At 37.7% G+C, this 14,260-nt stretch overlaps 1 protein-coding gene across 10 annotated transcripts in view; it reads right to left on the minus strand.

The window, feature by feature from the left end:
* Window positions 1-14,260, minus strand: part of PPIP5K2 (diphosphoinositol pentakisphosphate kinase 2) — a 42,394-nt gene that overhangs the window by 16,655 nt on the left and 11,479 nt on the right. For all 10 annotated transcript variants that reach the window (XM_056325676.1, XM_056325675.1, XM_056325674.1 and 7 more), the window contains exons 10-20: window positions 13,839-13,925; window positions 12,876-12,951; window positions 12,681-12,790; window positions 11,567-11,652; window positions 10,782-10,907; window positions 10,566-10,687; window positions 6,959-7,141; window positions 4,216-4,357; window positions 2,912-3,135; window positions 1,236-1,363; window positions 932-1,046 (exon numbers count right to left, since the gene is read on the minus strand). In XM_056325676.1, the coding sequence (XP_056181651.1) occupies window positions 932-1,046; window positions 1,236-1,363; window positions 2,912-3,135; window positions 4,216-4,357; window positions 6,959-7,141; window positions 10,566-10,687; window positions 10,782-10,907; window positions 11,567-11,652; window positions 12,681-12,790; window positions 12,876-12,951; window positions 13,839-13,925 (1,399 nt within the window). The remainder of the gene's footprint in view (window positions 1-931; window positions 1,047-1,235; window positions 1,364-2,911; window positions 3,136-4,215; window positions 4,358-6,958; window positions 7,142-10,565; window positions 10,688-10,781; window positions 10,908-11,566; window positions 11,653-12,680; window positions 12,791-12,875; window positions 12,952-13,838; window positions 13,926-14,260) is intronic.

Here is a 14,260-nt window from a genome sequence, read left to right on the forward strand (position 1 = left end):
CAGAGTAAATGAAAGCTTCTAGTATGTAGATGAAATACAACCATCACATCCCAAACTATTTAAAATGAGTATTCACCTATTTTCATGCTCTAGAAAAAATACTTCAAAGAAAACTTAAAAGTTTATCAGCCTAAACCTAGGAATGTATCTGCTGTAGCATATGTCACAGAGGTCTAGGATTAAAAATGCTTTTTGCCATCAGTGAGTTTAGTCATCTATTACCAGAAGAAAGCACGTCAATACAACCACTTAGAAAGTTAGTATATTAATCCAGCTCTATCTTAGAAGCAGCTGCATAGGCTTTGTAGTGCTGCGTTTAGCCTCTCCAAGAGCTCAGTTAGGTCATTTCTGAATCTACAGATCTTGTATTTTTTAGTCCTTTGTTTCAAAGCCAATCAGATGGAGAATAACGCACCTCCTTCAAGGTATTCTATGACAATGTAGGAAAGTAAGAGAACCCACTGAACAGGAGAAACTTCGCATGACATGAGCCTTCTTCAGGTCAGGTAGGCAGGTCTTGACAATATGCCAATGGTCAAAAATAAGCAGCCAGTTCAAAAGTAAATTCAAGAGAACCCCAAATGATAACTTGAAGGAAAGAGAGTTACAAGAATTACAGGTGGCAATGTAAGACAAAAGAATGGGTTATCTGCCCTTTTAAAGCCTCTTTGAGACCATAACATATACAGCTGATAACACCAATGGAAGTCAGCATCACTTCAAAGGCCGTGCTGATTTCCACTAATGTGAACACCAGCAATTTGAAATATGTCTCTGCATATACAATAGGAAATCAATTGTTTAAAAGTGTGATAGTTTTCAAAGTCACTTAAGAAAATTAAGATTCCAATTAATACAGTCTTAGTTAGATTGAGTCCTTTTGGTTCCTTTAAAAATATCACAGCTTTAACGGGAAAAGTGTTCAACTTACATCACATAAGGCACCATAACGAAGGGTGGACAACAGGGAGTGGACATGACTCTCGCTGGTGAAATACAGCCGTGTACGAACATGGCGTTCAGGGGACATAACACCCCTGGAGTAACTTGAAAGAAAAAAAACCCACTTACTATCCCATAAGGAGATGTGTGCCTATTTTAGAGAAAGCTGTCAACAAATAATACTTATAAAATTACTATGAGCTAGTAGGACATTCCAAATATGAAAGCTATGGAATACTTCCATTAAGTATTACAGAAATTAATGTAACCATGTAAAAAAATAAAAGACTTACAGAGGGTGGAGCTTATTTACAGTATCATCATCTTGAGTTCTCTGAAGGTCAGAACGGATTTTTCTAACGAGGGGAGTACAGTAACCTTTGGCAATCTCTAGTTTCTCAGCCTTAGAAATACCATACTCCTGTGTAAGAACAAAGTGACTTTCAAAATTCAGTTAAAAATGAAAATACCTTCTAATTCAAAGCTTGTATATTGAAGCTGATTAGTCATCTATTAGTTTGCTCTCATTGCAAACTGTTTCGTTTAATGTTTTTATTACATTTGATTACTGATGTCTCTTCATGTAACAAGTGGTTTGCCTTTTTGCTGTTTGATTTCACACAGAGAAACAGTTTTTAATTCACTAGTCAAACCACAAAAGTGGATCCACCTTCTGGTATGATGAAGCTCTTTTCCTTAAGCAAAACATCTAGGGAACTATTCCTCCTCCCCACCCCACATTTACATATCTATGATGCATTTCATCTCACCTGATTTCATGTAATTATTTTTTTTTTAAGTCATTAAAGAAACAGACACATTACCTACTTAATATGTCTATCTTAATTTGGGATAAACCACCCCACAGATCTCCTATTCTCCTCAAATAATACTGAAAATGTTCGTTAAATACAACCAGAAAATAATGTATCTGTTACAGTATCTACAGTATTTAAAAATTTGCTCTTCCAGAAGCTTCATGGGTTATGCTGCATGTGATATAAAAGCACTCTCATCATTATGATGGATCTTCTGGTTACCCAAGAAAGCAAAGTGCGCACTTTTCCTTTGCATTATGTAGGCTTATCAAGCTTTCTTTGTTTTTCTTCCTTCACTATATGTTGGAAGTTTCTTCCTTCACTATTTTACCTGCTCTTCTCTAACACTGTAAAAAATTTAAGCTTAACAGGCCCACATAACACTACACATACTTAGTATCATTGCTGGTTTTGCCCTCCTTGCTGTCAGGGACTGTGAGAAATGGGGAGAGAAAGAATTTCCCTCACTGAATACGATATGGAGAACACCTCCCTTACAACAGTGCTCTGTAGCCACAGGGACACCTGGGGAAAGCTTTCATCTGGTTCTTTCCTGTTATCACAAAACAATTTCACGTCCTGCAGCCTGTAACATTTTAGAGCTAACTTGAGTGGTATATGGAAGTGTAACTTGTACTGTTTTCTGGCCTGAAATTCTACGAAACCTAATGTATACATTTTTATCAGGGAGTGTTAGCAGCCTGAAGCAGGAGAAAGGTCTTTTAAAATTTAAATTGCTTACGACAAGTGAAATTAGATGGGGATTAACAATGTAATTTGCAAAGACCCTGAAAATGAAATTTTTGGAAGCAGAAAGAATGAAATTAAATGCCATTTCAGAATACACAGCTGTGCACAGAGGCACCGCTTAAATCTGTGAAGAATGGCTGAGATGAACCACTTTTAATACACTGCAGTAAAGGAAGCAGACATGTTACACAGTTCAAGTTGCTACCAAGATTTTCTTTGAACACAGTTTGATGAATCAAATTTTTCATACCAAAAAATGATCAGCTTGCTACTAGAAAATAAGTAACGTTAAAGACTTCTATTACTGCAAAATACAGAAGACTTCAATAGGAAAGACAGAGTACATGTTTTCATTAAATTTGAAAAAGCAGTTATTGTATATAATAACTGAAAATGCTTACCTGAGGGATCACAATGTCAGCTAAAGCCTTTGAAAGCCTGTATAATTCCATTGTGTTTTCTAATTTTAAGGAGCCATTGTGCTGCACATCATATTTTATACAGTCGTAAATATCAGGAATTTTGCTAATATCGTATCTTCCATTTTTTGTTTTAAAGTCTTTTTCCAGCTTGGCCCACCTACGCAGCATCAGTTCAAGGGTTTCACTGTGGTACAGCTGAATATCTGGATAGACACGTATCTCCATAAGTAATCAAGACCATCCAAGTAACAAAAAGGAAATTTTAATTGTATGGTAGTAACAGTTGAATACAGAGGGATAAAAGGGATCAAATAAGTTAACTGCGTTACTTCTTAGAGGGAACAGATGTGCATATGGTAAATTTTACTGCTGAAAGCATCACAGCTACATAGCTACATTAAGCTCGTTTAAAGCTTCACTGCAGAAATGCACCGCCAGCCCTTTAAACAAAGCTACAGCACCAAGAATAAGGCATCCACAGCACAGATCAAAAAAGCAACAAAAGCAACAACAACAAAAAAAGCCGTAGGAAAATTCTAGGAGGCAGGAAAAGGAGCAGGCCATCATCTCTGTTTCAGAACAGACCACACACCTTATTTGTCTCTTTCCTGCATGTGTCAACAGCAAGACCCAAGAAACTGGTAGAAAGGATGGATTATCCCCATCCCAGGACATCGGATTAGACTCAATAGACAAAACCCACCAAGACCATGCACAGGTGACACTTGTACTGCTCAATCTTAGGACAGAAGCTGTTTGCATACTATACACTGCAGGCAACACTGAGAGCAAATATTACAGTATTTAGTTAGTATCAAAAAACCACTGTGGTCACTTCATGCTCCAGTCTTCCTGCACCACTGGTTCACCATCATTAATACTGAACATCACTGTATGCATTACTACTGCACATCTTACAGCAAGCAACAGATCTTCACCAAAGATTCTTAAATATAAAGATGTACGTATGTAACTTAGCTTTAGTACCATCTGCTTTTCTTATTACCTTTGTGGACTGCTGAGTTTCAAATAACTAAGACAACAATTTATGCAAACATTTGAGGACTACCCTGAACTTCGGAACATCAAAAAGCTTTTACCTGTAATACGACCATGAGTTTCTCCTGCTTTTTACTTTAAAATTATGCATGTGGAAACAGACTGTGAAAATCCTTAACTCAATTCAAGTTCTGCTAAAAGCGTATTTAATGAAGTTATGTTACAATTCTCTCTCAGATGTAAACAAGAGGAACTAAATAGAACTACAAAAATGTTTTAAGTACCTGCAGACTTTGGATCTTCCATTCTTTGCCTGATCTGAGAAGTCAAGCTCTGGATCAAGGAATAGACCTTGTCACATGTCTTTACAGGATTTTTAATAACCTGCATTGATTTTATCAATGAGATGCTTCCAGATGGAGTAAGCTGCAATTTGAGATAAACACAACATTATCCAAATAAACTGACTAGATTTAAAAGAACTGGGGAGGTATTGGAGGAAAAACATTCAAGCAGGGTGGTATTAAGTTTTGAAACCACTTCTCAATTATCTACTCTATTTGAGGCATTAAGAAAAGAAAATACATCAAAAGGTAGTAAGATTTACTAGAGGTTCAGAGGTGACAAGAAATTCATAGGGTAACTAATTCTGTACAGTAAAAACGACTAGTATCAGGAGTCCTAAAACTCTCTTTTTGTTCCAAGAAAGGAAAACTGGAAAGACAGTGAAAACTTTGAACATATTTAGCTACTTTCCAGAACTTCCTTTCAAGTAACTACTGTATTCAAAAGCTTACAAAAAATTCTGTAAGAAATGTCATCATTAGGCTACACACATCACAAAAATTTTATTTAGCATAACTGGAAGGAAGAACCAGATTTGCAACAGTAACTGATACCTGAAAAAAAGTTTGTCTCTTCCTGGTTTAGGTTTTTGTTTCTATAGGACTGCAGCACACAAACACAAACAAAAAGAAACCCTTTAAATGCACATATATCAAGAACACACAAGATGTCCTTAAGAGCTGACTTAGAAATTGTAGAAGCTACAAATTGTCACCATCAAGTTGAGTGTCACTAAAACAATACAGTCAATATCCATGTAAGTGAGACTCAGCCTCATTTTTTCAGAGAAGTCTGCACTATCCAAAGGAAGCTCTCCTGCTTTTGGCCAGGATAGACTTAGTTCTCTTTCTAGTAGCTGGTATAGTGCTGTGTTTTGGTTCTGTGCTGAAAACAGTGTTGGTAATACACAGATGTTTTAGTTCTTTTTAAGCAGTGTTTACACTAAGTCAGAGACTTCTCAGCTTCTCACTCTGCCCCACCAGTGAGTAGGCTGGGGGGCACAAGAAACTGGGAGGAGACGCAGCCAGGACAGCTGACCCCAACTGACTAAAGGGATATTCCTTATCACATGACATCATTCTCAGCACATAAACTCTCCTGGAGATGGCTGAATACCTGCCTGACAACGGAAAGCAGTGAATGAACTTGTTTTGCTTTGCTTGCATGCGTGGCTTTTGCTTTACTTATTAAACTGTCTATATCTCAATGCACAAGTTTTCTCACTTTAACTCTTCCAATTCTGTTTCCCATCCCACCCGGGAGAGTGAGTGAGTGGCTGTGTGGTGCTTAGCTGCTGGCTAGGGTTAAAACAACAACATAAGCAAATTACGATATCAAACAACAATTGACATACATTTCACATATCTATTTGCACTTTCCCCAGTTTCCTCAAATGCATAGGATAATTTAGATTTTTTAGCCCAGGGGTCCTCACACTTTTTAACCAGGGGCCGGCGCGGATGCAGTGGCAGGCAGCCATCTGCGGCTGCTTGGTTTCCCCCCCCAACCCCTGGCGGTGGGGGCAGGGGGGGTCTGTAAATACCAGGGGCCAGATTGAGGACCCTGGGGGCCCTATCCAGCCCGCGCGCCGTAGTTTGAGGACCCCTGTTTTAGCCTTTGTCTAAGAGTAAGCAGTTCCTACCTCCCTATTATGACCAAGTAAAGTGATAGGAAAGGTGCTCTGGCACAGAAAAAAACCATACAGATTGTTTTCCCAAGTAGCAAGTAAGTTAAAAAAACCCCAAAAATATCCAAACCAGAAGAGTTATTGTCACTTTACAATCCCAAAGGTTAGTTATTGTCAGTGACTGTCTAGTAAAATGGGGGAAAATGAATAAATCCTTGAGACCTTGTACCGTCTCGCTTTTTCCCCCCAAGTACTGCTGAATCCACTGCTAGCAGTGGTTTGGATGGTACTTTTAATTACTGTTTAAAAAAAAAAATCCACGTGAAGTGGATCATACAGTGTAATAAAATTATTTTTCAATCATTTGCTCTCAATACCTTTTCAAAAATAGCATTTTAGCTTAAACATCATTTGAGGACTTGTATTTAGTTGTTATACCAGACAGAGTAAGTGCAATTGAATGAGAAGTGTCTTAACAGTAACAAACATTACTTACATTTAAAACCAGGAACAATCATGTTATTCTGTACTAAGTCAGCATAAACTATGTTAATGTGTACTAATTTAGCATGTTAATGAGACATTTTCTTTCACTGATTGGAAACTACTGGTTTTCAGTGTCTTAGCATTCTTAAAATTAAAACAAAAAGCCTTGTAGCAGATTAAACATTAAAACAGCTGCAGTAGGCAGGCAGCACATTTTGTAATACCACCCACTGCCAAAGTAAAGATAACAGAAAGTGTAAACAATACAGTTTCAGTTCATTAATAATTAAATTTTTTTTAATGGAACAGTGAAAAAGACCTACGCATGAGGTCCCTATCCCCTATATACTCCTATTTCGAAGTCTGTAGCTATTCCGAGTACTTAAATTGCAAGATAGTTCAAAATATCTACTATGACATTTAGTGGAGTTTCCTTTGCAGTTCAAACTGTTAGCAAGCACATAAATAGTTTTTCAAAAGAGATACATAAAAATCACTGCTCATTACTTCTACACAAGAATGTGTGGGGATATTTATTTCATTTCATAGGAAACCAATCATATGCTAACCTTATCATAGTCATCAGCAGTAAATTCTCTGTCTCGCTGGAGAATTTCATGGAGTCTTGCTTTAACGCGATGCTGACAGCTGCTTAAAGAATCACTGTCACTGTCCAAAAGACCATTCATATTAGCACTTTTCACCATCTGGACAAGAATAGGAGTCAGTTCTCCCTCTAAGGCCAGTAGTCCCTGAAACAAATAATACAATTAATCAGGCAAACAAGGATGAGAATATGAGCATCTTAAAAACCCCCACTCCAAACACTAATTTAAATTCGAGATTTTATCACTTGCCTGTTAGATAAACAGGGACTTGGCAGACAATACAGATATTTACACAGAAATGGCCCCCAAAACATTGACTTGGTGTGCAGCATTGCTACAGTTGCTGCAACAGTGATGGTGACAAGTCATAAAGCATGGTCCCCAGCACCAGCTGAAGTGACCCTAGCATCTCAGTAGTGCCAGCACTGCTCCTTGGAGGCCACAGCTGTTGAGGTCTTGGGTTGCAGGGAGTGCACCATGCCTTCTCCCTGAGGCTGGCAGCAACAGCAGCCTGACTTGTGGGGGACATGCTTTTCTCGGGGCACTGAATCACTAGATAGCAGCTACAGAAAAAATTAGCAAACCAAGGAACATCTGGGAGGACAAATGGGAGATAGACAGGGTCTTTGCAGAGACCCTACTGAGGCAAAAGTCCAAACCCTGTGTAGCACAGAAGGATAATCAAAAGCTACCATTGAACAACAGGTGAACAGACTTCCAAAACAGAGAGGGCCAGAAACTTCTGTGCCTTTCCTGGTAACAGAAGGGCTCTGGGATAAGGAAGGAAAGGGGTGTGTGTGTGTCTCCTTGTTGACCATTATTGCTGAAATAATTCTGCATCAACACATGCAGCATGGAAACAAACACAAGAAATTAAAAGTCTTAACACTTATAGAGCTTTGCATTTATTCAGATTACAGAGATGTGTTGGAATACTTCACATGAACGGAGTTTTTCCATAGCTAGATACAGGGCCTTTTGGAAGCCAGGAAGGCAAGGAGGCAGATTTGGGCTCTATATAAAGGAGTAGCTTGAACACTGGGACTTTTGCTTTCAAACCAGTGACAATCAAGTTGAGATCCTATTTTTAAGAATCAGAGGACAAACAAGCACAGGGCAACATCATGGTGGGCCTCTGCTACAGACCACCTGATTTAAAAGAGGAAATAGATGAAGGCTTGTTAACACAACTGGAGAAAGCCTCCTGACTGCAGGCTCTGTTTTTCATAGGTGCCCTTTGCTCTGGGTACCTCATGCATGGGTAACATTGCAGGGGACAAGCAATCCAGATTTCTGGAAAACACCCAGGACAATTCTTTGACACATGTTACTGATGGACAGTTAAGCAGAGGCATTCCTCTGGACCTGTTATTCAGAAGTGTCAGGAATGTGGAGGTCATCGGCAGCCTTGGTAACTGAAACCTGATATTATGACAGATTCTTGGAGCAGTAAACGAGAAATAATTGCATTAGAGCCCTGGACTTCAAATAAGCAGACTTCAGCTTGTTCATGGAATTCTATGGAGGGGTGTCCTGGAGGACAAAGGTGTCTGGGACAGCTGAATGATCTCCAAAGACAACCTCTTCAAAGCACAAGAGCAGTCCACTCTGATGTATGGGAAGTCACACTGAAGGTCAGCATGGATATAAAAGGAATGCACAGAAGGTGGAAGCAGGGATGGGCTACTTGGGAGGAACAGAGAAACAACCTGAAAATGACTGATGGTATTAAAAACCTAGAGAGATTGTGGAATCTCCATTCCTGGAGATACTCAGAACTTGACTTGATGAGGTTCTGAGCAACCTCATCCAAACTGGCCTTGTGATGTGTGGAGTTGGACTGGATGTCATACTGAGTCCCCTTGAAACCTAAACCTCTCTATGATTCTGTATGATTACTGTAACTCATTCACCTAAGAAGTATTTATGGAACACTTGTACTGTGTCCTCTCACACAATTAAAAGATCTGTATCACTGAAATGAGGAAATTAGTTAATTATTAACAAGTGGAATTACTATGCCTGCAAAGGGCTACTCAGTAGTAGGAGGAGAAGCAAAAGAGGAATCTGCCTAGCATGAAGAGGGGTAAACGAATATTTGGCAAGTTATTATAGGAAGTTCTGAATTCTGTGTTTTATATTAATAGTTGCTATGAATCCACATTTGTAATGAAAAAAAATGCATGCTTTTTAAATATCACCACAAAATTTTTGTAATTTCACCTCAAAAAATATGCGTAAAAAAATATTTCTATGAAGTGCCAAGATGCAGTACTGCTATCACATCTTACTTATTAGATATTGATTCTGACAGGCCCAAAGTAAAAAGCCTCTTGCAAGAACTTTAAGAAACTACTTCTATGAATTCGAAAAAAAGCATGAACGTATGGTCTGTACAATTTCCCATTAAAATATATGCAAAGCGGTTTATTAATTCCACATTTCTAATAGTGTCAAACCCTCTAATTTCCTCTTTAAAGTTAGAAATTAATGAACCTGGTTTCAGTGATGTGTTGCCTTTTGTACTCAAAATCTTTTGGTCCAAATAAGCAATTTTTGCTCATGTAAAATGATTACATTACCTCAAATCTATTCCAGTATCTGTGCTTTAACCAACACACATACAGAGTCTGCCACAGAAATCTGAAAAAATTTGAGGAGAGTAAGCCCTAAACAAACAAGCAAGGTGCAGAATAAAAACATTGCCAATCTCATCCTGGGCTGCATCAAGTGTGGTCAGCGTGTTGAGGGAAGTAATTGTTCCCCTCTTTCCACTCTCATGAGACCCAACCTGGAGCACTGTGTTCAGCTCCAGGGCCCACAGTAAAAGAAAGACATGGACCTTCTCGAGGGGGTCCAGAGGAGAGTCACGAAGATGACCAGGGGCTGGAGCACCTTCCCTATGAGGACAGGCTGAGAATTTGGGGTTTTTAGCCTAGAGAAGACTCTGGACAGACCTTATAGCAGTCTCCCAGTACTTGAAGAGGGCCTACAGGAAAGATAGGGAGGGATACTTTACCAGGGAGTGTAGTGATAGGACAAGGAGTAATGGTTTTAAACTGAAAGAGGGTAGATTTAGATTCATTATTAGGAAGAAATTATTTACTGTGAGGGTGGCAAGACACTGGAACAGGTTGCCCAGAGAAGCTGTGGATGCCCCTTCCCTGAAGTGTTCAAGTCCAGGTTGGATGTGGTTTTGAGCAACCTGGTCCAGTGGAAGGTGTCCTTGCCCATGGCAGTGGGGTTGGAACTAGATGGTCTTTAAGGTCCCTTCCAGCCCAAAGCATTGTACGATTCTGGAGGTTGTTACTGGAAAGGACTAAGGTATATTGCTAGGGCTGGATAATTAAAACGTGTCTGCATCTGCTCAAAGAACTTCAAATACTTGGCATATGAATTGGATACTTTTTGTCACTGAAATAAATACTCTTTGAAAATGCATTTTGGGTAAAACACAGCCTCATTATATAATGGGGACTCTAATAAACCACAAATCTCCCCAGTTTTCAAAAAACAAACTTAAGAACATCAGAATTTTTACAATTGAAAATACAACTTCACATTGTACCTTAGCAAAAGCTGCTGCAGTCATCTGAACTCGTCCTTCATCAGAAGCGTAGATTTTGAGATCGTGTCGGTAAGTGCTATGTAATCTAAGTAAACCACATCCAGGAAATCCAGCATAATCTCCTAGCAAAAAAACATTTTGCTCAAACTCTCATTTTATACTTAATTAACTTCAAAAGGGATTTATGCCATTGAACACTTTTTCAATTTTTTTTACCTTGTCCACCTGGATACATACACCTGAAAGCCCTTCCAAGCTCCTCTGCTTGAACCCTGCCTGCAGGAGTCAATTCTCCTCCCCATTTCAGAACCAGAAGCAGGGATGGCTCATTTCTTCTATTATCTAATTGTACACAGAGAAAGGAGTTTAGTAGTGGAGTATATTCTACATTTCTTTTTTTTTTTTGCAAATGAACAAAAATATTTGGATTACGCAGGGCTTCAGTAAAGAATCTCTTCAACATTATGAAACCTTAGTAACATTCTAACATTAAGAAAATACTGAACTGGGGAACTAAACAGATACCTAAACAGAGAAACCTGAAGTAGTTAAACTACAGAGAAAATTTAAGTCAAGAATATGTAGCATGAATTCTGAAGTAAACCGAGACAGAAAAATTAAACCAAATTAGATGCTAAATACCCTACAGTTATTTCAGTTAATAACCAAGGGTCAAAGACCAGAAAAGCTTATGAAAATTCTAAAGACGGCAGTAAATGTTGAGTCCAATTTTCTTATACTGTCCCCAAAACCACTGTTTTTGGTGAATCACTGAAGCTTCTTTTCACCCCACTTTTCTGTTACAAAAAAGCTCTGTTAATACAAATTTACTACATAGCTTTTTACAATTCAGCAGATTAAGAGACTCTGAATATCTGCCAACAATACAAACATTCATTCAAAACAACATATTCCTTCTTCTTAACATCAAGACATGTTATCAAGGCCATGACTATTTAAATACACATATTAAGTGATTAGGTGCAAAAGTAATACAATACCTTCCTCTTCACTGGAAGTCTTTGGGCAACCATGAGGAAGATATGTTAGCTGAACTTTGCGGTTTATGCCTGAAAAATGCCCATACCTGAAGTAAGAACAGGGGAAAGTGAGAGGGGAAGAGGGAGAGGAGTATTTTAAATGTTTTCCTCCAAACCTGCTATGCTCCTGTAACAGGATCTAATAAATCTATGCTGGTCACTGATTTGTGTATTTGATCACCATTTATTGAGGCAGTGCTTAGAACAAACCTAATTCAACAAGCACAGAATGTCTACAGAAGTATCAACCATTCTATACTGAAACATTTAGCAATACTGTCTACTACTTTTTTTTACAACATGGAAATAAATCTGGAAAAAACCCACAACATTTGCAGATTGCATGACTAACTTATCTATTCAGTTCCACAACTACAGTGGCTATCAGTATCCAGAATCTGATCTGGCAGTGTAGATGGCTACTATCTGTTACACAACTAAGTTCTCAAGCAGAACTTAGCATTTCAAACAGTTGTCATAAATTTCAGTAAGTGTCTTTGCCCTGATTTTTTTTAAATTAATGTTATCTACTACCATTTAGAGTTCTGAGACCCCAGATGTTTAACAAACCTTAAAGCCATAGGTTTTTCTTTGCTTTTTTTTTTTTTTTTGTTATTACATAATTCAGGCTTAATATACAATGCCTTATTTATTTGATATGCTCTAAGTTCACTGTAAGCAGACAGGACACATGGAGAAACTTCCTACTGGCTCTATCAGACTTCATTATGTCACACATTGCAAGGAGCAGACCCTGTACTCAAATACTTCCATTTTAAAAACACACAAAGTATAAAATTTGAGATCAAACCCCCAAGTTTTTCATGTAGAAAGTACACTGAGACACTATATAGTGCAGGAAAAATTCAATTAAAAAGATAAGGAAGAAAAAACAGAGAGATGGCCCAGTTCTTTGTATGTCAAAGGTCACATTCTCTGTTGATAACACCTGTGCTTCAATTAATACATCATTACATATTCGACAATCCTTGCAAGCCAAGCAATACCTGGTCAAACAAGTCAAAACAGCAGAACAAAACTTCATTGCTATGCAGACTGAAAATTAATCACTTACATTTCTAATACAGTCTTTAGCTGTTCAAGTTTTGCTTTACTTTCTTCAATTTCAGAATCATTGTTTTGCCCAAGTTCTACAAGGAGTTGCCTTGCTATATCAAGCACTTCCTAAAGAAATGAAACATAGGACTTACTTAAATAAATAATCTTCTACTTACAAAATACCACTACAAGAAAATAAAGACAAACTTGCCTGCAACTGTTTTGGTTTTTTCAGTTTTAGTTTTCCAGATTTATATCCATCGCATTTTTCAAAGAGATCAAAAAATCTTTAAGAGAAAGAACATTGATTTAAAAAATGCAGTTAGGAAGTTAAAATATTACTTGCACAAGTGGCTTTTAAGCCTAAAGTGGTCTGAAATTAGCACCCTTACACTATTTGAAAAGCATGTTAAATCTGCACAGCAGGTCAAACCAACCTTTATCCAAATCTCATTTCCTGAGGAAGTCTTCAGCACAGCACATTAGAAAAATAAGAGCACTGAAAAAGTTCTCTTACTGACTTGCTAAGTGTTAGAAAGAAAAAAAGGGAAGATATTCTAATGTCAATTCTTAATCTTCAAGAATAATTCTAAAGAGAAGTAGGGACCAAAAATACCAAATGAGCAGTCCTACACTTTTACACGATGTATCTTTGAATGCAAGAATCCAGTCCCAAAACAAATAATTACTTTTTACTGAAACTGCACCTAATTCCAGGCCAATTATGTAACGCACTTTATGAATGTTAACATAAATATGGTATCTACCTGAAGTTTAGAGTCAACAAACTTTGACAAAAGTAAAAGACAGAAGGGTTCTGCAAGCTGACAGCTCACACGAGAACATTTATGATAAACAGAAAGGCAGAAGTCATGGTCAAATGGTGAACCAGAAATTCTCTGCTGCATTATTTTGGATAAAGGTGTCTATAGCAATAAATGCATTTTCATTAAGATCAAGCAGGACTATTCACAGGGCATAGCATGTGATGAGAGGAATTCTGCATAAGTAATTTGACAGTCCTGTTAATTAGCTGCAACATCAGTCAGACTTAAGAGAAAACAAAAAAACCCTTGTATGACGCAATTCCTGCTCAATTCATTGCTTGCATATCCCCACGAACTGAACTCTGCTCTAAAGCATATAAACTGATTTTTACCAAGATTTTACTTACCTCTGATGTTTTACTTCCATTTTCATTTTTTGTTTTGGTGTTCGGTCCCCATGGCGTATTACAGCTATAACACATCTAAGCTCCATCCTGAAATTTCAATAGTTATATTTCACAATTCTATGTATGGGGATGTTCTATTTGATATTAAAACCATCACAAATCAAGATAATTGACAAAGTCGTAGTTATCTGACATAACTACAGAAGTGATGGAAGGATATGGAAGAATTTAAGGTTAACTGAAAATGATGTAAGGTTTAAAATACAAATATTGATTTTAAGACTTGAGCAACTACAGAATATCTATTTTAAGTAGTTTTTAAAATGATTTTGAGGTTCATTAAATGAGAGAGCATGTTTATTAGAAGTGCATATTAAGTTGGTGCTGGAACAATAATTAGCAGTGAAGGAAGCTATGCAAAA

The sequence above is a fragment of the Falco biarmicus genome, chromosome Z (genome assembly GCF_023638135.1).
Source record: "Falco biarmicus isolate bFalBia1 chromosome Z, bFalBia1.pri, whole genome shotgun sequence".
Classification (NCBI taxonomy): Eukaryota; Metazoa; Chordata; class Aves; order Falconiformes; family Falconidae; genus Falco; species Falco biarmicus.